The sequence below is a fragment of the Gracilinanus agilis genome, chromosome 3 (genome assembly GCF_016433145.1).
Source record: "Gracilinanus agilis isolate LMUSP501 chromosome 3, AgileGrace, whole genome shotgun sequence".
NCBI lineage: Eukaryota > Metazoa > Chordata > Mammalia > Didelphimorphia > Didelphidae > Gracilinanus > Gracilinanus agilis.
The window spans coordinates 70,378,195-70,401,059 of NC_058132.1; the positions used below are offsets into that span (position 1 = coordinate 70,378,195).

At 45.8% G+C, this 22,865-nt stretch overlaps 1 protein-coding gene across 1 annotated transcript in view; it reads right to left on the reverse strand.

Annotated features, from left to right (window-relative positions):
- Positions 1–798: 798 nt before the first annotated feature.
- Positions 799–22,865, reverse strand: part of TRIM62 (tripartite motif containing 62) — a 57,610-nt gene continuing 35,543 nt past the window's right edge. The window contains exons 3-5 of the mRNA XM_044671405.1: positions 15,073–15,329; positions 14,171–14,286; positions 799–1,349 (exon numbers count right to left, since the gene is read on the reverse strand). Coding sequence (XP_044527340.1) covers positions 799–1,349; positions 14,171–14,286; positions 15,073–15,329 — 924 coding nt within the window. The remainder of the gene's footprint in view (positions 1,350–14,170; positions 14,287–15,072; positions 15,330–22,865) is intronic.

A 22,865-nucleotide genomic window follows, 5' to 3' on the forward strand; every position in this document is an offset into this window, starting at 1 on the left:
TCCTCCTCCAAACCTGTCTCTTCACACAATGGCATGCCTAGGCCAGGGGGAAGAGTTCCTCCGGCCCCAAAGCCTGCCCTCTGGCAATCCCATTTCCCAAACCCTACATCTTTCTCTCAAATCTCTGAGGCTAGGGCAGGGAGTCCGTGGACTGGTCACCTATCAAGGCTAGACCCCCTCCAGGGTCTGCCTCCAAGGGGCTGGCATCGAGGGAGCTCCTGAAGGGCTCTCCCTCCCAAGAGGCACTGAGTTTTTTCACTCTCATGCTTGAGAGAGATGGTAGCACTGAGGGAACCTGCAGCCTCGGTGATCAGGAGAGGCTGCTGCTCGGAGAGGCTGTGAGATGTGCATAGTCCATGGAAAAAAAGGAGGAGGAATAACAGTGCTGGGGAATCTGAGGCAGGTGCCGGGGTTTAGAGCTCTCAGGCCTTAAGAAATCCCCTAGGGGTCAAGAATGGCCACTGGGTCAATGGGGATCTGAGTCAAGAAAGCACCCCTGTGGTGGAGGGGGACATAGCGGATCCCCGGACAGGTCCTGGGCAAGCCTGCCGCTGTCCAGGGAGAAGTGACTTCTCTGGTTCCCTGAGGCCACAGCCCACTGGGGCAGCCACCATCCAGCAAGACCCCGGGCGGTAGAAGTGCCAGGGTGGGGGTCTGCCGAGGGGAGTGGGCTAGCCGATCCCACAGAGTGGAGGCAGGCCAGGGAGGAGGCACCATGAGGTCCTCTAAGGAAGACCCCATCCCATCCCTCCTTCCGAGCTCCCAGCTCCCTGGCCCACTCCTCCAGGGCAGCGGCCACTAAATGCGCACCGTGTTAATGCGCAAAGGCTGCACGTTCTTGCCATTGGCGTGGCTCTGACCGGGACTGAAGTAGGAACACAGCTTCCCCGGAAACTTCTCCCGGAAGGTGTAAAGCCACGACATATCGTCTGCATTGTAGAAGATGAGGAGTCCCTTGTCGTAGTCCAAGAAGACGCCCACCTTCTCCAATTTGTTCTTGACGTTGAGCCGGGTCCAGGGCTCCGTGCAGGCGCTGTACTGGTTACCGTCATGCATGACGATGCAGTAAAAGCCTCGGCTGGGCTGGATCTGGATGCTGCCCTTGCGGCTGACCGCCTCATGAGCCAGCCCGATCATCCACTGGGTCTTTTCCGACACCACCACCTCCCAGTAGTGGACGCCGCTGCCGAACGCCTCCGAGCCCAGCACGGACACCTCCACGTCGAAGCGCTTGGGCGAGTCCTGCAGCGGCTGCGGGTGGAGGTTCCCGTAGGCGACGATCGTGCAGTCATCAGACAGGATGAGCCGCTGATGGGCAGTGACAGGGTCCAGGGTGAGAGCAGCCGGGACTGTGGAGGAAAAGAGAGAAACGCTGAGGGACAGGATCATCCCTACAGAGCTGTGACCACACGGCAGTCATCATTCTTTTTTTGTTTAAAACCCTTACTTTCTGCCTTAGAATCAACATGAAGTGTGCTAAGGGTTAAGGTGATGGGGATTAAATGGTTTGCCCAGGATCCCACAACTTGGAAGTATCTGAGATCATGTTTGAACTCAGGTCCTCTGGACTCCAGGGCCGGCTCTCAATCCAATGAGCCACCTCGTTGCCTCTACAACAATCGTTTTTAATGTCTACGCACATTAGGCTATATACTTTTCCATCTCCAGGAACCTGGAACCCAGCAAGGTTCCAAGGCTGAAAGAAAAGGCCATTTTAAAATCAAAACACTTAATCACCTCTCTAAGTCAGCAAAAGGGATAAAATAGTTCCAGGCTAGAGATCTCACTCCTGAAAGTAGGCTCCAAGGAGTTCCAAAAGAGAAAGGGGGGGAAAAAAATATATATATATGCATATATATACACACACACACATACATACATACATATATACTAAAGCATTTATTGCAACAATTTTTTTGTGGTAGCAAAAATAATCAGAAACAAAGTTGGTGTCCATTAATTGGGGAATGGTTGAACAAATTCGAGTTACAGTGTATGAAAGTAGCAGATTGTTGTCCCACAAGAAAGAATATATATGAGGAATTCAGAGAAATGTGGGAAAATAAAGATGAAGGGTACAGAGCAAAATAAAAAACCAAAAGAGCAATGCATACGATCCTCACTTGACCTACCCATACTCCGAATCTTTCTCCCCCATTCTTATATCTTTCCTATTTGTGGCTAAAGACCCCTATAACTGATGCCTCTACTTCTTCCCGTCTCTCTCTTACCTCTGTGTCAGGCTTCCAACCTCATCATTCCACTGAAACTGCTTTCTCCAAAGTTACCAATATGCTCATGTGCTCTCTCTCTCTCCCTCCCTCTGTCTCTGTCTCCCTCCCTCTCTCCCTCTCCATATCTCTCCCTCTCCATCTCTCTCTCTCTCTCTCTCTCTCTCTCTCTCTCTCTCTCTCCCCTTTCTCCTTTTCTCCCTCTCTCTCCCTCTCCCCTCCTCTCCTCTTCTCTTTCTTCCCATCTCCCTCTTCCTCCCCCACCCCTTACTTTCTAAGGGGCAGTAACAAACTCAGAAGGGTAAGGACTAGGCAAATGGGGTTAAGTGACTTGGCCAGGGTCATATATCTAGGAAATGTATGAGGCCAGATTTATCCCTAGCCTGGTTCTCAATCCACTATGCCACCCAGCTGTCCCATTTACAACCCAATGATCTCTTAATTCCAAAATCTAATGACTTCTCCTCAATCCTCATTCTTCTTGACCTCTCTGTGGATTCTAACAGTCAGATGACTTCTCCCTGATACTTTCTCTCAGTTTCTGTCACACTCCTTTCTCCTTGGTTCTCCTCCGATCTGTCTGATCAGAGTCTCTTTTGCTAGATCTTCATTCAGACCATGCTCACAAATTGTGACTATCCCCCTAGGCTTTGGACTCTTTTCTCTTCTTCCTAGATATTATTTTGCTTGGTCAACTCCCATAGGTTCAATGATGATCTCTAGCTAATGATTCCCAGCTCAACTTACCAAGCTCTAACCTCTCTCCAGTCTTGCATCTTCAACTGGCTATCAGACACCTCAAACTGGATGTCCCATAGATTGCAAGCTTCTTGAGGGCAAGGGCTATCTTTTGCTTCTTTTTGTGTCTTCATTGCTTAGCACCATGCCTGGCACATAGTAGGTACTTAATAAAGTTTGATCTTAAACTCAACTTGACTAAAACCAGAACTCATTATCACTCCATACCCTTGCTCCCAATTCTTTTTTTAACTTGTTCTGATTATAGAAGGTACCCCCATCCTCTCAGGTACCCTGGTTAACTACCTAGATGTTATACACTCAATTCTGCATTCTCTCTCACCCCTCAGACGCAATCTGTTCTGTGCCCCCTTCTTTGCTCTGACATTGCTACCACCCTGGTAAGGAGCCCTTACTGACTCCCATCTGGACCACTTGAGTAGCCATCTGTTTGGTCTCCCTAACTCAAGCCCTCTCCATTTTAATTCATCTTCCCATCAGCTGGCAAACTGATTTTCCTAAAGCCAACGTCTGACCATGTCATACCCCTTTTCAATAAACTCCAGTGACTCTCTATCATTTCCAGGATCAATGTCTGGCTTTTTTTTTAACCTTCTGTCTCAGAAGTAATACTGAGTATCAGATCCAAAGCAGAATAGCGATAAAGGCTAGGTAAATGGGGCTAAGTGACTTGCCCAGGGTCACACAGCTAGAAAGTGTTGGAAGCTAAATTTGTTTAGCTTTTAAAGCAATTTATAACCTGGCTCCCTCCTTCCATTCCTGTCTATACCATGCTCCCCTCCAATATACTCTGATCCAATGATATTCCTTCCTGTTTCCTATAAAAGACATTCCATCCCTGGACTCTATCCATTTTCTCTGGCTGTCTCCATGCCTGGAATGTTCTCTCTCTCTCTCCTCATCTCCACCTCTTGGCTTCCCTTCAAAGTCCCAGCTCAAATCCCATCTTTCAAAAATCTTTTCTGATCCTCTTTATTTTCTTTAAACCCTTATCTTCCATTTTAGAATCAACACTGGGTTTTGGTTCTAAGGCAGAAGAGCAGTAAGGGCTAGGCAATGGGGGTTAAGTGACTTGTCCAGGGTCATATAGCTAGGAAGTATCTGAGGCCAGATTTGAACCCAGGACCTTCATCTTTGGGCCTGGCTCTCAATCCACTGAGCCATGCAGCTGCCCCCTCTCTGATCCTCTTTAATGCTAATGCTTTCCCTGGGAAGATTATTTCTGATCTATCACGTCATCAACTTTTTGTCCATAGTTGTTTATGTGTTATCTCCCCTATTAGACTGTGAGCTGCTGGAGGACAGGGACTGTTTTTCTCTTTTCCCCAGCACTCAGCATAGGCTCATGATAGGTGCTTAATAGGTGCTCACTGACTTGAGTTGATCATGATCAATATAAGGGCATCAAGGTAGTGTGGTGAATAGAGAGCCAGGCCTGGAGTCAGAAAAACTCATCTTCCCAAGTTCATATCTGGTCTTGGGCACTTACTAAGCTGTATTACCCTGGGCAAGTCCTTTCACCCTGCTTGCCTCGGTTTCCTCATCTGTCAAATGAGTTGGAGAAGGAAATGGCACACTGCTCCAGTATCTTGGCTCTGTGACCCTGGGCAAATCCCTTCACCCTTTTTGCTTCAGTTTCCCCTCTATGAGAAATGAGTTGGAGAAGGAAATGGCAAACCATTCCTCTGCCAAGACAACCCCAAATGGGGTCACAAAGAGTCACACGTGACTGAAACAACTCAACAACAACTAATAATAATAATGATGCGAATGAAACAAAAATGAAGATCACCAGGGAAGAGTCAGAGGCATGTCCCTTCTTTTGACAGAGAGGGGGCAGCCCATAGGCTGTCATGTTGTGCACATGGTCACAGGCAGTTGCTTGCTCTTGCTGGACTGTTTTCCTCTGTTACATGAGGGAGTTTTGGGGATGAGACGACAAGGAAAGATGATATAACCAAAAATTTATATGATGCTAAAAATGAAAAGCTCCAACAGAGACATTATTTTCATCAAAATAAGGACAGAGTCTGTTTTTCTAGTCCGTGGATCTGGGAATGGAAGGGCTGGCAGAGGTCATCCAGTCCAGCCCTCTTAACTTTACAGATCAGGGAGCCGAGGCCCAGGGGACGTGGGCAATCAGCGGGTTTGGCTTAGACCAGGGCCTGCTGGGGGCGAGTGCCATGCTCACTATGCCTGGGGAAGGAGCAAGACAGGAGGGGGGAAGAAGAAGGCTTTTGCGAAGAAGCTGGCTGGGCTGCTGAGCACCAGGCTCCTCCCTGGGGCACGATTTAATTTCACTCACTTGGGTTTGAGCCCTGGTCCTGGCCCTTTAAAACAAACCAACCAACAAGGAAACATCAAAAAAGTCTGGGCCATGGTTGTGACTCAACTTGGGAGATTAGTCTCTGTTTCAAAGGGGTCCAATTTTATGGCATGGTAGATAAGAGCCCCAGGCCTGGAGTCAGGAAGATTTGGGCAAGCCACTTCACTTGTTTGCCTCAGTTTCCTCATCTGTAAAACAGGGTGATGATAATAGCCCCTACCTCTCAGGGCAGTTATGAAGATCAAATGAGATAACACGTGGAAAGTGCTTTGCAAATCTTGAACTGTTATATGAATGCTATTATTATTATTATTATTATTATTATTATTATTATTATTATTATTAAACTTCTACCTTCCATCTTAGAATCACTACTGTGTATTGGTTCCAAGGCAGAAGAGCTAGGCAAGGGCTAGGCAATGGGGGTTAAGTGACTTGCCTAGGGTCTTCCAGCTAGGAAGTGTCTAAGGCCAGATTTGAACCCTCATCTCCCATCTCCAGACCTGGCTCTCAATACACTGAACCACCTGGCTGCCATTATCATCATCATCATCATTATTAATTATACTGCTCTTCATTCACATAGACAGTCAAGAACAGATCACTGTGTCCCAAAACACAAGGCATGTGTAATGGCTAAGGTCCAATTCCAGTGAAGGCCTATAACAACAGTCCTTACTAGAGCTGGCTCGCCATTTCCAGGCCTACTCACCACAGGTCGCCATTTGTTTAAATAAGTTTCTTCCTGGCACACAGCAGATATTTAATGAATGCTTTCACTCATTCATTCTTTGACCATGACGAAAACTCAATTAAAGTGCTTCTATTACATAAGTAGATTGGATTTTTATAAGTTTTGCATTTCACATCAAAATGTAGTCTCTCTGAATGCTCTTTCTTGGTTTGGGGTGTCTCACCAAGGGCAAAGGTAGCATTAAAATGATTAGTCTTATCCATAGAGTCTTATCCATTTTCTAATCTGCTGTTTTGTCTTCCCTTGCTGGGGACATCTGCTATCATTTGGTGAAGGCCATCAGATGGACACATCTGTAATAATATCCTCCATGTATCCTCTCCAGTATTGCAGGGAAAGCATAGGAGAACAAAAAAAGAAAAAAAAAAAAAACCAACACAGTTCCCAATTTCCCTGAGCCTCAGCTTTTTATTTTTAGAAGAATCCTTGCTCCAGCTCTTTTTTTTTTTTTTTTTTTTTTTTTTTTGAGTTGAGGCGAGGATTTGTGGCTTGGAGGCTGTGACGTGTTTTTGTGTTTCTTGGGGACTGACTCTTCAAAGGAAGGTGGCAATGTTCTCACTGCTATTTGTAGTCACCCTGCTCTATGCAATAAGCATGTCTCTGTCTCTTTGTCTAGAGGTGACAGAACAGAGGTGCCCAAAACTGTGCCCTGCATTTCCCCAGACCAGTGCAGGCTCCCACAGTAACTGGATGGTTGCTTAGATGCCTTCTGCTGTTCACTGGCTCCTTTACCCCCCCCCAAAAAATCTGCCTCTGTAATAAATCTGTTCCTGACACTTCTATGTTATTTCTAGATAATGACAAATCAATGGGCATTGATTAGGCGCTTGCTCTGGACTTTAACAAGCCAGCACTCCTCTGGACAGTCCTCATGGGTCCTAGGTGTGGCCTCTCCAGACAGGCACAGGCTCAGAGATTGTTTGTGAAGTGGAAAAGCCTCCAGTCACCAGAAAATGCTTTCCAGGCTGCCCCACATCCTGTGGGACAAAAATCGGACTTCTCTGCAGCATTCCAAGTGGCTGAGGAATTCTTGCCTGGAGCCGACGAAGGCTGGGCCCCCAGAGATGGTGAAGAAAGGGACTAAACACTCTTTGTTCCTGGGCTTGCTGAGCTGAAGGCAGTATGGGAAACGGAAGCATCCCTTGATGCTGATGGAACTTTGTCTGACCCCAAGATTCCCTGGCACGTCAGCAATTTTAATGGGCAAATCATGGCAGCAGGAAAGAGTGAGGAGGGGGGAAGGGAGGGTAGGATGTTGGGTTAGGAAATGTAGGGGCTTACTGGCTGATGCTGCATCTGCTGCCATCTTCTATGTTTCTGGCTCAGTAGGGGAAAGAGAGCTCAGTCAAGTCAAGTCAACAAGAATTTATTAATCATCTTCCAAATACCCGGTGCTGTGGTAATGCCGGGCTTGCTTTCCTTCTTCTTTCCTTGGTCACTTCTAAACCACTTTCAGGTCACTAACATGCTCCTTTTTCAAGATCCACACCATAGACTTCCACCACCCTTCTCCATGGTCATCGACCACCCTCCATGACCCTTCCACCATCCCGGAAGATTTCAGATCCTCCCCACCAAGGCTCCTACTGTCATCCTCAGTGACTTCAATCTCTCTCCCCCTTCTCAGCATTCCAGGATGGCTGTGAGTTAGGTTAGATCACCCCTGGGGTTCTTTCCAAATTGGAGATTCCAGGATGTTGCAAATGCCTCAATGCTGGAGATTTTCATGCTGACTACAGGACAGTCAAAAGATTATTTCTAAGTTGGGAGGAGAGGATGCTGAGAAGGCTTCATGGAGAAACATTCTATTAACCATTTTTATCAGGAGTCTGCCAGTCAGGCTCCATGAAGGGACCCTTCCTATGGTTACCAGATCTGGTATTTGTTCTCAACTAAGTCCTGGAAGCATAGCACTGTGCCTGGAACATTGTAAATGTTGGCTGTTATTATCTTTTTTTTTAAGCCCTTGTTGATACTAAATATAGGTTCTATATTGATAGTATTGATATTGATACTAAATTGATACTAAATATAGGTTCTATATTGATAGTATTGATATTGATACTAAATTGATACTAAATATTGATACTAAATACAGAAGACTGGTAAAGGCTAGGTAATTGGGGATAAGTGATTTGGCCAGAGTCACACAGCTAGGAAGTGTTTGAGACAAGATTTGAACCCAGGACCTCCTGTCTCCAGACCTGGCTCCCTATTCATTGAGCCACCTAGCTGCCTGTATTTTTATTACTCGTTCCCAGATCTCATCTGAATCATTTTCGTCTTCCTTTCCATTATTTTTGGCCTCTTGCTCGTATTAAATTTCATCTCTGTGATAATATATGTGTTACATGTATCATCATGTATTATCATGTATACATGCATTACATGTATATATAGTGGAATTGCTTGTCAACTCTAGGAGGGGGTAGGGAAACAACATGAATTATGGAACCTTGGAAAACTTAAGTGTCAATTTGTTACTGAAATAAAATAAAGAAAAAATTATTAAAAAATAAATAAATTTTATCTCTGTCCTCCCCATGAACGGAAGGCAATGCAACATGATGGAGAGAGTACTGGAATGGAAGTCAAAAAGATCTGGCTGTGTAACCCTGGGTAAATCATGTGCTCTCTGAGCCTCAGCTTCCTTGTCTGTAAAACGAGGGGGAGGTGGGACTAGATCCCTTCTAACTCTGAATCTATGATTCGGTGGCCTTCTTGTAAATCCTGGCTCTGCCTGTGACAATCCATGTGCCCATTAGGTTGCAGGCTCCCTGAGGGCAGGGACTGTCCTTTGCCTCTTTTTTGTAAGCTTACCACTTTAGTACAGTCTTGGCACACCAAAGGCATTTAATAAATATTTATTGGCTGACTGATGTGAGTGACCGCAGGCAACTCATTGAACTTGTCTGGACCTCAGAATTCTCCTCTAAAAAATGTAGGTGTCAGTTTAGAAAACTGCCAAGGGCCCCTCCAGCTTTAAGCCAGAAGCCTGACCCTTGGACACTCAACCTAGGCCATTTCCTCTACTTTGTCACCTTCCTCATGGTTTAAAGCTACAGACTATTGAAGCTCTAAGGGTTCTTAGAGACTAGCTTGTCTAGGGGGTTTTCACTTTTCTGCATCCCGGACCTCCTGGGCAGTGTCTGGTGAAGCTTATGCACCTTTTCCTTCTCAGTATCATATTTTTAAATGTATAAAATAAAATACAAAAAAATGACCAAGAAAACCAAAGGCTACTGAGAATAAAGATGTGATCTTTGCCCCATCCAAGTTTACCAAACTTCTGAAATCTATCCATGGTCCCCTTGGGCATCTGTGAACCTCAGGTTGAGATTCTGTTCAAATTAACTCTGCCATTTTACAGATAAGGAAAATGAGGCTCTGGAAGAAATGACTTGCTCAAGGGCACACAAACACTAAAGCAGATGAATACAGAATTAAACCCTGGGTCAAAATTCTTTCTACTATACCCCCATCTCATTTTTTAATCTTCTAAAAATAGCAGTGGCAGCAACAACCAGTTGGAATCCCCAAACTTGGCATGGCGGCCATGTCTTGGCACAAATGGACTACCCTCGTGCCTCAAATGTTCTCCCTCTTACCCCCATCTCTTTGACTCCTTAGCTTCTTTCAAGGTTTGGCTTGTGTGACCCCCTCTAAGTAGTCACTGTTCCTCTCTCTCCTCACATTATCAACTTTATACTTATCTGGTTAAACGCTGGATCTTCCCCCAATAGCTCCTCCTTCCTTTTCTACTCTTGACCCCTAGTAGGGCATAAGCTCAAAATACAGGGAAAGCTTCATTTTGGGCTTCCTATCTTCATACAAATACCAGATGCTCAATAAATGCTTATTGGCTGGACCTGGAATCTAACAGAGGCAAGCTTTAGCACTGAGAGGAAGGAGATTTAGGAGGCCAGTGGCTACAACAGGGAAAGGAAGCAAAAGGCTCAGGAGACTCGCTTCTGGGCTAGAGGAGTCCCCAAAGGGGCTGCGGGCTTCTTCTGTCAAACACACTGGGAGCCCCCTCTCAGCGGCCCAGGAAAGGCAAGGAGAAGGAATCTGTCTCTGAAGCATCGCCAGCATCCAGACTTCCTCTCCAGTCTCGCTCGAGAAACAGGAGGCTCATTCCTGGATTGCTTACATCCTAATTGGGGAAACATCTCTCACACATAAGTAAACACTTGCAAAGCAACATGCAAACAAAGGCCAATTAAAATAATTCAGGCAGTGCCAAGGGACTGGAGAGTAAATGAGGAATCCGAATGAGGTGAAGTTAATCAAGGAAGGCTTCCTAGAATAGGTGAGTCTAAAGAAGGGAGGGAAGAACAGGGATTCACAAGAGGGAGAGGGAAGGGCATCTCTTAGATCTTTCCTGAGTGGTACCTGCAGAGAAATGGCATGGAAAAGAGCAGTATAGAGTATCCATGGCAAGAAGACTTAAGAGAGCTGAGTTTAAACAAGTTAGGTGAAAGGTCTGGAAGGCCAGGCAAAGGATCCACATTAGTGTACCACGATTAGGTTGTTTTTAACCCTTACCTTCCACCTTAGAATCAATACTGCGTATTGGCTCCAAGGCAGAAGAGTGGTAAGGGTAGGCAATGGGGGGTTAAGTGACTTGCCCAGGGTCACACAGCTAGGAAGTGTCTGAGGTCAAATTTGAACCCAGGACCTCCTGTCTATAGGCCTGGCTCTCAATACACTGAGCCACTTAGCTGACCTCTAGTTCTTGAGCAAGGAGAGAGATCACCCTAAGAGCTGACTGGTATATAGCAGATGCTTAATTAAAGTTTGCTTGTTGACTTGACATTTATATAGATCTTCGAAGTTTACAAAGCCTGTTTTTGTGTATCATCACACTCAACTTAATGACCTCATATGGTAGACTCTTGAGGTATTACCATCTTCTTTTTACAGATAGGGAAACTGAGGACAGGGAGCAGCTAGTCTATAGTCTAGCAAGACTCAAACCCAAGGCTGATAACTCTGTCCATTATACCACACTGCCTTGAGCAAGGAGCTGGAGGAAGATTATTCCACCTGGCATGTCTAAAATCATAAAATGGATCAAAGCTCGGGAGAGACTTTTTTTGTGATACTCCTGAAGTAGCCAAAGAGAGGTGAGGGATTGGATAAAGCCAGTGGTTGAGGAAGGCACTGAATCTGGGCATTCTAGGAGATTTTTCTGAGGGAAGCCACAGAAAATCCTGGGCTCCCAGGGTATCCCCTCCTTTAGGCTTTATTGCCCAGTAATGTTCATCTCTGTATATACCATGGGCAGCAGTCATGCCAAAGTCCTCAGTCAGTGTCTCCTGAATGAATGAACCTTTAGTTTATTTCTCTGGAAAATAAGGGGCTTGGAATACATGGTCTCTAAAGCTTTTTTTACCTGTGCCATGCTGTGTTCTAAGATCTCCCTCAGCCCTAGAATTCTGTATTCTAAGGTCTCTCCCAGCTCTGACATTCTCTGTTCTAAGGTCTCTCCCAGCTCTGACATTCTGTGTTCTAAGATCCCTCCCAGCTCTGACATTCTCTGTCCTAAGGTCTCTCCCAGCTCTGACCTTCTCTGTTCTAAGGTCTCTCCCAGCTCTAACATTCTCTGTTCTAAGCTCCTTCCCAGATCTGACATTCTCTGTTCTAAGATCTCCCCCAGTTCTGACAGTCTTTGGCTAAAGGCCTGCATCTGCCCATCTCCCTATTGGCCTAACCTGATGATGCTCTTTGGAAGGTAATTTCACTGCTCACCATCTAGTTCTTGCACTCCGGGGCCCCAAGACCCTGGGAATCTCACTCGGTGCAGACTGGGCAATAAGCCAGGACAAATGGACAGGCTTCAGTCTGGGGTGTAGGATCTGGGGAGGGGCTTACAGACCTATGCTCCTTCGGAATAAGGCAGCCACACAGAGGAAGCGGCCCTGGCTTTGAAGTCAAAGGGAAGGAATCGGGTTCAGATCCCTCCCAGGAGAGTCACTGTGTGACCTTGGGCAAATCCTTGAACCTCAGGAACCTCCATTTCCTCAGCTGTAAAGGAAGGGCCCCTGAGGTTCCAGACAGCTCTGTGTCTAGGATCCCACGATCCATGCCACCATCACTTGTGGGAGCCAGGAAACCCAGGTTTTAGTTGTACCCATCACTACCCAACTGTGTAACTCCCAATGAATCACAGGATCAATGGATCATGGAGTCAGAGTGGAAAGAGCCTTATGGACCTTCTTAGGGGTCAATCCTTTCATTTTACAGATGGGAAAACTGAGGCAAAGAGAAGGGGAAATAGCTCATACAAAGTCACAAAGGTGAGTGGCAGAACTGAAATTTCAACTCAGCTTCTCCAAATCCAGTCACTTCCATTGCATTGTGTTTCTCCTGAGGGGCAGCTAGGTGGCATAGTAGATAGAGTGCCAGGCCTGGAGTCAGGAAGACCTGAATTCAAATCAAGCACTTACTGGTTGTATGTAGGGAAGTCACTTCACCCTGCTTGCCTCAGTTTCCTCATATGTGAAATGAGCTGGAGAAGGAAATGGCACACCACTCCAGTATCTTGACTGTGTGTCCCTGGGCAAGTCACTTCACCCTTTTTGCCTCAATTTCCCCATATGTGAAATGAGCTGGAGAAGGAAATGGCACACCACTCCAGAATCTTAGCCAAGAAAACTTCAAATGGGGCCATGAAGAGCTGGCCATGACTGTAAGGACTGAACAACACCAACTTTATCTGTAAAACGAAGATAATACTGACCCTACCTGCCTCATACATTAGGTGCTGCTGCAGACTTCAGATCAGATAAAAGACATTATAGCACAGCTATGTCCAAGGAATTGGGGCAAGTCTTATTCCCATTTTACAGATGAGGGAATGAAGGCTCAAGTAGAAGGAATGACTTCCCTAGAAAATATGTAACTAATTTTCATTTTTGAAACCATAAAATTAAAATGATAATTAGGAGCACGTCCTCCTCTGGGCCTGCGGCACCTTCTCTTGGTCAGTGGCCCAGCCATCATATCTCTCAGTTCTTTTGGGAAAGGGCACACACTGGGTCCTGTGACACAAATTCACTGAGCCTAGCGAGATGCTCATCCCTTTTTTGGGGGGTTGGATTTCCATTTCCACATCAGTGCATCTCCTTACCATTACACTTTCACTGGTTTGTGAACTACAGTGTGAATTACTGATTGCTTCCAAGACTGATCCAGACTCTACCTGCGACCGCATGGAAGGGGGAACAGGATCCCCTGCTTGGCGCTCCCTAAATAGTCTCTTCATTTCCCTCCATCCAAATTCCCCTTCCCCCAGGGAGCCTTCTCTGGTGGTCGTAGCCTTGCTGCTCTCCCCTTTCTGAGCCAGAAGAACACACATAAACAGCCTCTGTCTGCGCTCAGACTCTGCAGAGCCCCTGCCGAGATTCCCACCTTGTAGGGGACACACGGTGGCCCCCCAGAACGGCCCTGCAGCTCGTCTGCTTCACATTGGGGTCTGCTCTGTCGTGTTTCCAGGGGAGGCGTCCAGTCTGGACCTGGAGTGAGTTCCAGCTCTTCCTCCCTTTTAGAAGGCAGTGAGGGGGCCCAGGGAGAAGGGTGCTCAACCTAGAGCTGGGAAGATCTGAGTTTAATCCCACCTCAGACACCAGCTGGGTGGCCTTGAGAAAGTTACTTACCCTCCTTTAGCCTCCGTTTCTCCTGTTTAAAAATGGGGGTGATAAGAATAGCTCTTATCTCTCACGGCTTTGTGGAGAGCAAACCAGATACTATAGAGCACTCTGTACATCTTAAAAGCACTATAAAGTAATAATAATAATAATAACCATGACTATTATTGTCGTGGTTGTTATTATTATTATAAAGTTTAGCCAGGAAGATTAAGGTTCTTTCTCATGGACCGCCTGTTCTGCCAGGATTCGAGGTCTCGTACCTTCTTCTGATGAGAAGCGGCTTCTTGGCCTGATCCATCCCTTGCTTTGGCTGTTGCATCCTTCCTGCCTCTGCTTCTGACCCAGAGTCCCCCTGCCCCAGGCAGGAAGCTGGGGAGCCCCCACCACCCTTCCCCAGGAAGATGCTGCCTCCCCCTGGATCCAGAAGGAGGGCTGGGAAGCCCCTTACCAGGGTGGATGTCCTGAAAGAGCGACTTCCAAATGGTGTACTGCAGGGGGCCCGTGTACTTGGAGGTGGGAAAGTCTTCGTAGGTGAGGTTGGTCTCGTGGATTTTCCCTTTGAGCCTGGAAGGAGAGTGCTCTGGATCAGTGGCTCGCTTCCCATGGAATCCCAGGCGTCTGCAGCCCTCCCTGCCCCACTCAAGATGGTGCTTGGGATGGAGGAGAAGAAGAAGCAAGGATGGAGGAGAAAAAGAAGCAAGGATGGAGGAGAAAAGGAAGTAGGGATGAAGGAGAAGAGGAAGAAGGGATGGAGGAGAAGAGGAAGTAGAGATGGAGGAGAAGAAGCAGGGATGAAGAAGAGGAAGCAGGGATAGAGGAGAAGAGGAATCAGGGATGGAGGAAAAGAGGAAGCAGGGAGGAAGGAGAAGAGGAAGCAGAAATGGAGGAGAAAAGGAAGAGGGATGGAGGAGAAGAGGAAGCAGGGATGGAGGAGAAGAGGAAGCAGAGATGGAGGAGAAGAAGAAGCAGGGATGGAGGAGAAGAGGAAGCAGAGATGGAGGAGAAGAAGAAGCAGGGAGGAAGGAGAAGAGGAAGCAGAGATGGAGGAGAAAAGGAAGAGGGATGGAGGAGAAGAGGAAGCAGAGATGGAGGAGAAGAGGAAGCAGAGATGGAGGAGAAGAAGCAGGGATGGAGGAGAAGAGGAAGCAGGGATGGAGAAGAGGAAGCAGGGATGGGGGAGAAGAGGAAGAAAGAAGTTAAGAGGGGGGCATAGCCAGGTGGTATGATCCCTTGTTGACTTTTACAATTAGAATTGACCCCTAGGAGCCAACAGAGGGGAGGGGGAGGAAGGAAGAAGAGACCAGCCAGGGAGGATGGATGGAGGACCAGCTCCCCTTCCCTGCCACATACCGTTCGGAGAGTGAGGAGACCCCGGCCAGGAAGGTGTGCCTGTCAGCCTCAGCCAGCCGCTCCTGAAGGATCTGGCTGCCCTCCTGGACCCTGCGCAGCTGCTGACTGTAGCGCTGGATCTTCTGCTCGATGTCCGTCAGGGTGCGGGCTGTGTCCGCCTCCAGCTCCTCCAACATGGCCTTTTGTCGCTCGCGTAGCAGCCGGTGCAAGCGCTCAAAGGCTTCTCCAATGGTTGCTCGAAGGCTTTTGGTGGAAGACTGTAAAGAACACATACAGAGTGAGGCTGAGAGTGGGGTACGAGGTGGAGGCACTGGGTTACCAGTGGACAAAAGCCCAGGGGTGGGAGCCAAGTGTCCTGGGAATTCTCCCTGGCTTAGTCACTGAATCAGCTCTATGCCTCTCTGGATCTGTAAAATGGGGATAATATTCCCTCTCTCGACTTACCTCACAGAGGACCAGGTGAAATATGGATTCATAAATACTTGAGAAGTATTAAAATGTGATTTAAACTCAAGGGATAATTTAATTCAACCTAGTATGAACCCTTCTTAAGCCCCTACCATGTATGTAGCACGATGATAGGCACCAGGGAAACAGTGAAAGAAAACCAGGCTCTGGCTTTAAGGAACTTTCAGCCTCCTGGATGAGATGCACCATGACAAACATAAGGATGACAAATAGAAGGTGAAGAGTAATGAAGGGTGGGTAGGGAGAAAGAATAGACAGAGCAATATATAAGAAGGGGAAGAACATTATCAGCAGAGGGGCTTAGGGAGGACCTCATGGAAACTTCATGGCTTCTGAGCTGAGCCTTGAAGGAAGAGAAGAAAACTGAGAGGCTAAGAGGAAGGGGTACATTTGAGGCAGGAGAGATGGTAAGTGCAAACACCCAGAGGTGGGAGATGAGAGGTTGAATCTGGGGAACGAGAAGTCATCTAGTTTTTGCTGGAATACAGAATGTGTAAAAGGTGTTACATGAAAAAGCCTGGAAAGGCACATTTGAACCAGATTAGAAAAGGCTAAGCTGAGGACTTTACATTCTGTTTTGGTGCCAATAGAGAGTTTCTGAAGGGAAACCTCTGAGCAGAAGGATGTGGCACACCTGAGCTAAAGTAAGGCTATTTATGCATTTAAAACCATTACTCTGGCCCTGGGCTTCACTAGATCACCAGAGATCCATGACATGCAAAAAAAAAAAAAAAGGTTAAGAACACCCAATCTTGTCCAACTCCTTCTTGGCCAATCAATCAACAATCAACAATTTACTAAGCATCTACTATTGCCAAGAATGGTGCTAGGTATCTAGATTGGATGAGGAGTAGAGTAGGATGGAGCATGGAAAGAGGCCACTGTCTCAGACACTTTCAAGCTGTTCTGTGATGAGGAGAAAATTAGGGAAACTCAACAAAGGACTCCTGAATGAGCAAGAGTTAGCTAACCATCCAAATCTGGCCTCTGACACTTCCTAGCTGTATGACCTTAGGCAAGTCACTCAACCCTGTTTGCCTAGACCCTGCCCTTGCCTTAGAATTGTTACTAATACAGAAAGTAAAGTTGAAAAAAAAAATAAAGAGGCCATTACAATATCTGGTGAGCCACAATGCAGGCTGAACTGCAAGATGGTGGTGGAGGTGGCCTTGTGAATGGAGAGAAGGGAGATATGAACACAGAATTTACGGGACTTGGAGACAGAAAGGCAATAGGATGGGGGAAGCAGGGGAAGAAATAATTAAAGATGACTTGGAGGTTTCCAGCCTGGGGGACCAGATGGATATCCAACAGAAACAGGAAGCTAAAGGAGATAGGAGATAAGTTGAGTTCTTACAGTTGTCTCCCACTAAGACAACTTGTGATGCCTGACTTCCTGGCCTCTGGCAGCTCAAGGTCGGTGAGAATCTCCCTAAGGAGATAAGAGATTTTTCTTCCCTAAAGAGCCAACACTAGAGGGTGGTGTCACCCCAAACTTCGGAAAGTCCACTTCCTAGGAGGTGGCAGTGAGGGGGCAGCTCCTTTGATTTTCCCTTGGGTCTCTGCTGCGATGGATCGGTTCAATGATAAATAATAATAAACCTAGTAGAGCTCTTTGCAAGCTGTATATCATTTGAGTCTCCCCACAACTTGGTAAAGTAGATATTACCATGTCATCATTCCCGCTTAATAGATGAGGAATCAGAGATGAAATGACCGACTCACCCATGATCATGTTAGCTAGTATCAGAGTTAGGATCTGAATCGTTGGTCTTCTTGGCTCTAAGCCCAGCACTCTAATCTCTATTTTAGTTTACTTCTAAAGGAATGGCAGAACCCAAACATACTTCTAGAAAACCTAATGAGAATGTTGGCCTTTATGAATTATTCCCCAGGCCAAAGGAGGGAGAAGGTAGCTTCCTTTTTCTAGGTCTCGGTCTTATTTGACATTTTCAGATCATTTCCTTCTTTGTATTTGTATCTCCAGTGTCTAGCACCATGCTTGGTACACAGTAGAAGCTTAATAAATATTTGCTGATTGTAAAAGAAGGAGTTGGATTTGATTGGGGGGTTTTCACCTGCTTTTTTGTGTCGTGCATCCCTCTGGTAGTCCGATGAAACTCATGGATAGACTAATGGTTTTAAATGCATAAAATAGGTAAGATTTCCAAGGAAACAAAATACATTGAAATAGGATTAATACATTTTTTTTAAAAGGTAAAGGACTCCAGCTTAAGGTCGCCTGGATTTGATGGTCTCTAAGGCCCTCTCTAGTTATAACATTCTATTATAACATTCTAGGTTCTAAGATCTCTTCCAGCTCTACCATTTTCTGTTCCCTTATCTATAAAACAAAGCTGCAAAATATGGATTAAAAGATCTCTAAGGTCCCTTCTGACACTATATCCCATGACTCCATAACTGAAGGTTCTTCCAGCTTTAACATTTTATATTTGAGGGCCATTCCATCTAGCATTCTATCTTCCCCAGTTGCTGCTAGCCCAGCCATTCTATGTTCTCAGGTCATGGAATCCAATTTGGTCCAAGAGCTCCCAATGCCCTCATTGGAACAGAGTCCTGAGCATCCTCTGACCCAATATGGCAAAGTAGGTGTACTCGCCTGGACGGATGGCTTTAGTTGGGTCATCACATGCTTCCTCAGCCAGTACCTATCTTTCTCTGCTGCATATATAATGGTATATTATATATATATGTGTGTGTGTGTGTGTGTGTGTGTGTGTGTGTGTGTGTGTGTGTGTGTAATGGCTGGAGAACTGGCTTTGGAGGCAAGAAGAGCTGAGCTGGGGTCCCATCCTGACATAAACTTAGATTCGTCATCCTGGGTAAGTCACTTAACCACTCAGTGTCCCCCAAGGCAATTCTCTAAGACTGTTACCATTGAGCTACTAATCTGCACCAATGGAGAGAATTTCCATACTGGGAAGCCAGACCCCTCACTGATCATATGATTCTAAATCCTACCAACTTAACTCAACCAGCTCATCTCCACTGCTAAATAAGTCTTTTCTCAGTCCTCACCTTATGTGAACTCCCTGTGGCTCTTTAAATTCTCATCAGAGATACTCTCTCCTCCCTGAGTTTCTGTGACATTCCTCTTTCTAGGCTTTCTTTCTGGGGCAGCTAGTTGGTGCAATAAAACGTAATGCAATTGGAATCAAAAAGACTGGAATTTAAATCCAGCCCCAGATAATTGCTTAGCTGTGTGACTCTGGGTGTGTCCTTTCACTTCTCTGCTTCCTCATCTATAAAATAGGAATAATAATAAGCACTCATCCCATTATGTTCTTGTGAGGGATAGATAAAGTGCTTTTCAAACCTTATTGTACTATTTAAATGCTAGCTACTCTTTTTTAATTTGAAAAATTTTAATGAATTAAGAATATTTTTCCATGGTTCCATGATTCTTGTCCTTTCCCTCCCCTCCTCTCTCCCCCATCCTGTAGCCAACAAGCAATTCCACTGGGTTTTACATGTGTCATTGATCAAGATCTATTTCCATATTATTACTATTTGCACTAGGGTGATCGCTTAGCATCTACACCCCCAATCATATCCCCATCAGCCCATGTGATCAAGCAGTTGTTTTTCTTCTGTGTTTCTGCTCCCACAGTTCTTCCTCTGGAAGTGGATAGCGTTCTTTCTCACGAGTCCCTCAGAAATGTCCTGGATTATTGCATTGCTGAATACTAGCTACTCTTATTCATTTTTACAAATTGTCTGACCACTCCTCAGTCTCCTTTGCAGAAGCATTATCTATACTCTGGCTCCTGTCTCCTAAGGGTGAGGGTACCCCAGTACAGAGGCCATGCCCTTCAGGAGGCCTATCCTGCCTCCTCTAGTTGCTAGGGCTTGTTGCCCTGAAAGTCACTCGATGCCTTTTGTATCCTCTGTTGTACCTATAATTGGATTTACTTTCTTTTATCAGTTGTTTCTCTTCAATAGGATGTAAACTCCATGGATTTTTTTGGTTTCTTTTTTTTGTCTTTGTGCTTAACATGGTACCTTGCATACAATAGCTGGTTAAAAAATGCTTGTTCAAACTAAAACAAAACAAAACAAAACAAAACAAAAAACAACCAACCAACCATGGGGTTTTGGCAGGTCAGAAAAGGTGGGTCTACTTTCTCTTATTAAAAGAAAAAAGGAATGCTTGTAGAATGACTTCCCTACACCAATGGACACATAATCTAGGACTAAAAAACTCATTCCTATCTTCTACACTGAAGATCCATTTTTGTTTCAAGCCAGAAATGAATAACCACTCCTCCTCCCTTGCCTCCCACCCCTCTTGGGAGGGGCCACGATAGCATCTTGTCCCATAGACCTGGGGTCAAAAGAGACTGATTTAACAGACTTATTCAACTTTAACTTCTAGCCAGTCTGGGGCCAAAAGCCCAGGAAGCTTATAAGAGATTTCTTTCATTCATTCAACATCTTCTGTCAGTAGCACCCCCATTTACTCAGTTTCCCACGTTTAAACCTAGGGCTTAATCTCGGGTTCTTCCTTCTCCCTCATCTCTCCCATCCAATCAGTGTCCAGATCCTGTCTCCAATTCCATCTCTATCATCTCCCTCTAATCCATGCTGTAAAGGCTAAGGTGGAGAGGGAGTGCCTTCCAGAGAGGGAGGCATCCTGTGCACAGTCATGGAGGTAGGAGTTGGAATGTCCTGGCTGGGAAATGGCCAGAAGGGAAGCTTGGCTGGAATGTATAATGCCTGAAAGGGAATGACATGAAATAAATCCTGGAAGGTAGGAGGGAGCCAGATTACGGAGGGCTTTACATGCCAGGCTGAGAATATTTTAGCCTACCCAACTCCAGTGCCACCTGTTCCCGTGAGTCTTCCCTGATCCTCAGTGGCTGGTAATGGGAGGCCACGTGATACAATGAGGAGAGAATTGTTCTTGCAATCAGAAAACCTGGGGTGGGATCCTGGCCTGCCCTGGCTTTCTGTAATCCATGAGCCTTAAATCACTTCTCTTTCTAAGCCTCAGTTTCCCTTTATGTAAGATTAGGGGATAAGAAAACTGAGACTCTCAACAAAGCAAGTAAATCAACTTTGGTACCTTCAAGAAAAATAAATGGAAGCCATTATTAATTATATTATTCACGATAAGGAGATGAACAAGAAGGGGCTACTTGATTAGGGAATTAGGGATCAATGACCATCAAGAAAGCATCTTCTATAGAGTGGTGGGGACAGGAGCCAGACGACAAGAGTTTGAGGGTGGAGTGGGTTAAAAGGAAGTGGAGGCAGAGAGGGTATGTGACCATTTCTAGAAATTTGGCAGCAAATGGGAAAAGAGAGTGAATAATGGTTTGAGGGGGAAGCAGGGTTATGGGAAAGTTCTTTAGGATAGGGAAGGCTTGAATACCATTTGTTAGCTGGAGAAAAAGGGAAAGCATGAAGATGGAGGGAGCAGCAGAGATGATTGATGCAATGAGAAGATGGAAGAGGTTAGGTTGGGGCTAATAGTAGTAAAATGATAGCTAATATACAGGCATACCTTGCTTTATTGTTTTGTTTTGTTTTTTTTGTTGTTGTTGTTGTTTTTAAAAAACCTTTATCTTCCGTCTTGGAGCCAACAGTATTGGCTCCAAGACAGAAGAGTGGGAAGGGCTAGGCAATGGAGGTTAAGTGACTTGCCCAGGGTCACACAGCTGGGAAGTGTCTGAGGCCGGATTTGAACCTAGGACCTCCCATCTCTAGGCCTGACTCTCCATCCACTGAGCCACCCAGCTACCCCTGTGGCTCTTTTTTTTTTTTTTTTTTTGCAATATTCACTTTACTGTGATGTTCTCACCCAAACTCATAGTATCTCCAAGGCATGTCTGAATGTCACCTTAAGATTTACAAAATGCTTTACGTATGTTACCTACGAAATTCAGTGGATAGTGTTGGTTGGACTTGGGAATCAGGAAGATCTGAGTTCAAATCCTAACTTATTATTAGCACTTGTTAGTAATGCAATCCTGGACAAGTCATTTAACTTCACCAAGCCTCAGTTTTCTCATCTGTAAAATGGGGATAATAACAGCACTAATTTTAAATTGTTGTTCTAAGTTTCAAGTGAGTTAACATGTAAGTGCTCTGCAAACCTTAAAACATTATATAAATGCTAGCTACTATTGTTAACATTGGGGCAGCTGGGTGGTGCCATTGTGGATAGTACACTGGGTCTGGAATCAAGAAGATTTAAGTCTTAAGTTTAAATCTGGCCTTAGAAACTTATTAGTTGTATGACCCTGGGCAAGACACTTAACCTAAAATGGAGAAGGAAATGTTAAACCACTCTAGTATCTTTGCTGAGAAAACCCCAAATGAAGTCACAAAGAAACAGACTCAACCGAAAATGACTGAACAACAAAAATTATTAACATCATTTTTAGGGGGCAGTTGGGTGGCTCAGAGAGTCAGGCCCAGGGATGGGAGGTCTTGGGTTCAAATCTGGCCTCAGACACTTCCTAACTGTGTGACCCTGGGCAAGTCACTTGACCCCCATTGCCTAGCCCTTAACACTCTTCTGCCTTAGAACCAATACCCAGTATTGATTCTAAAACAGAAGGTAAGGGTTAAAAAAAAAAACCACATCATTTTAAACATCTCATTTGAAGGATACAAGTGGAGGGCTTTGAAGAAGTCTTAGAGCAGCCCCTCCATTCCCCAGGGCCTCAGATCATAAGCAGATCTGTCCCGAGAAGAACAATCTCCTCTAGGAACCGAGTTCTTCCTGAAGAACTCTAACCACTCAAAAGCTCTGACCTAGGTCTCTGAGCTGCCTATTCCCTGAACTGACCACTCGTTACCCCTCCTAGCCCTTCTCCAAGCAAATTAAATTCTGCCCTCTCCCACCCCCACCCCCATATCTAGATGGCTTGGTTGGAGTGGTCCATTGCTGCTTCTCCATTTCCCACCCTCCGCTGTGTCCTTTCAGATAACGAGTTTGCCATTTCCAGAATGGGTAAGGACAAAAAGTCAAGGCAGAAATATAAATAGGGAGTCACAGATAACCCACCCAGAAGTGCATACCGAGAAATCAATCCAGGGTGAATTAGGCAGCTTCCAAGCTTACTCACTTATCCAGGACCTGCTAAACCTGCCCAGGGTCGAGTCCTTGCATCATGTTGTAGGTGATCATTTTCTCAGGAAGAGAGACATTAGGCACAGAGCAAACTTCCTCCTAGCCTCCCACCAGCTGGGGAATTAGGAATTAGGAATCTCCTCTTCCAAGCGTTGGCTCCACCCAACTCTACCAGCTTCTTGGTTGCCTCCCTGGTCTTACTCCATGGTCCGTGCCAAGTTCT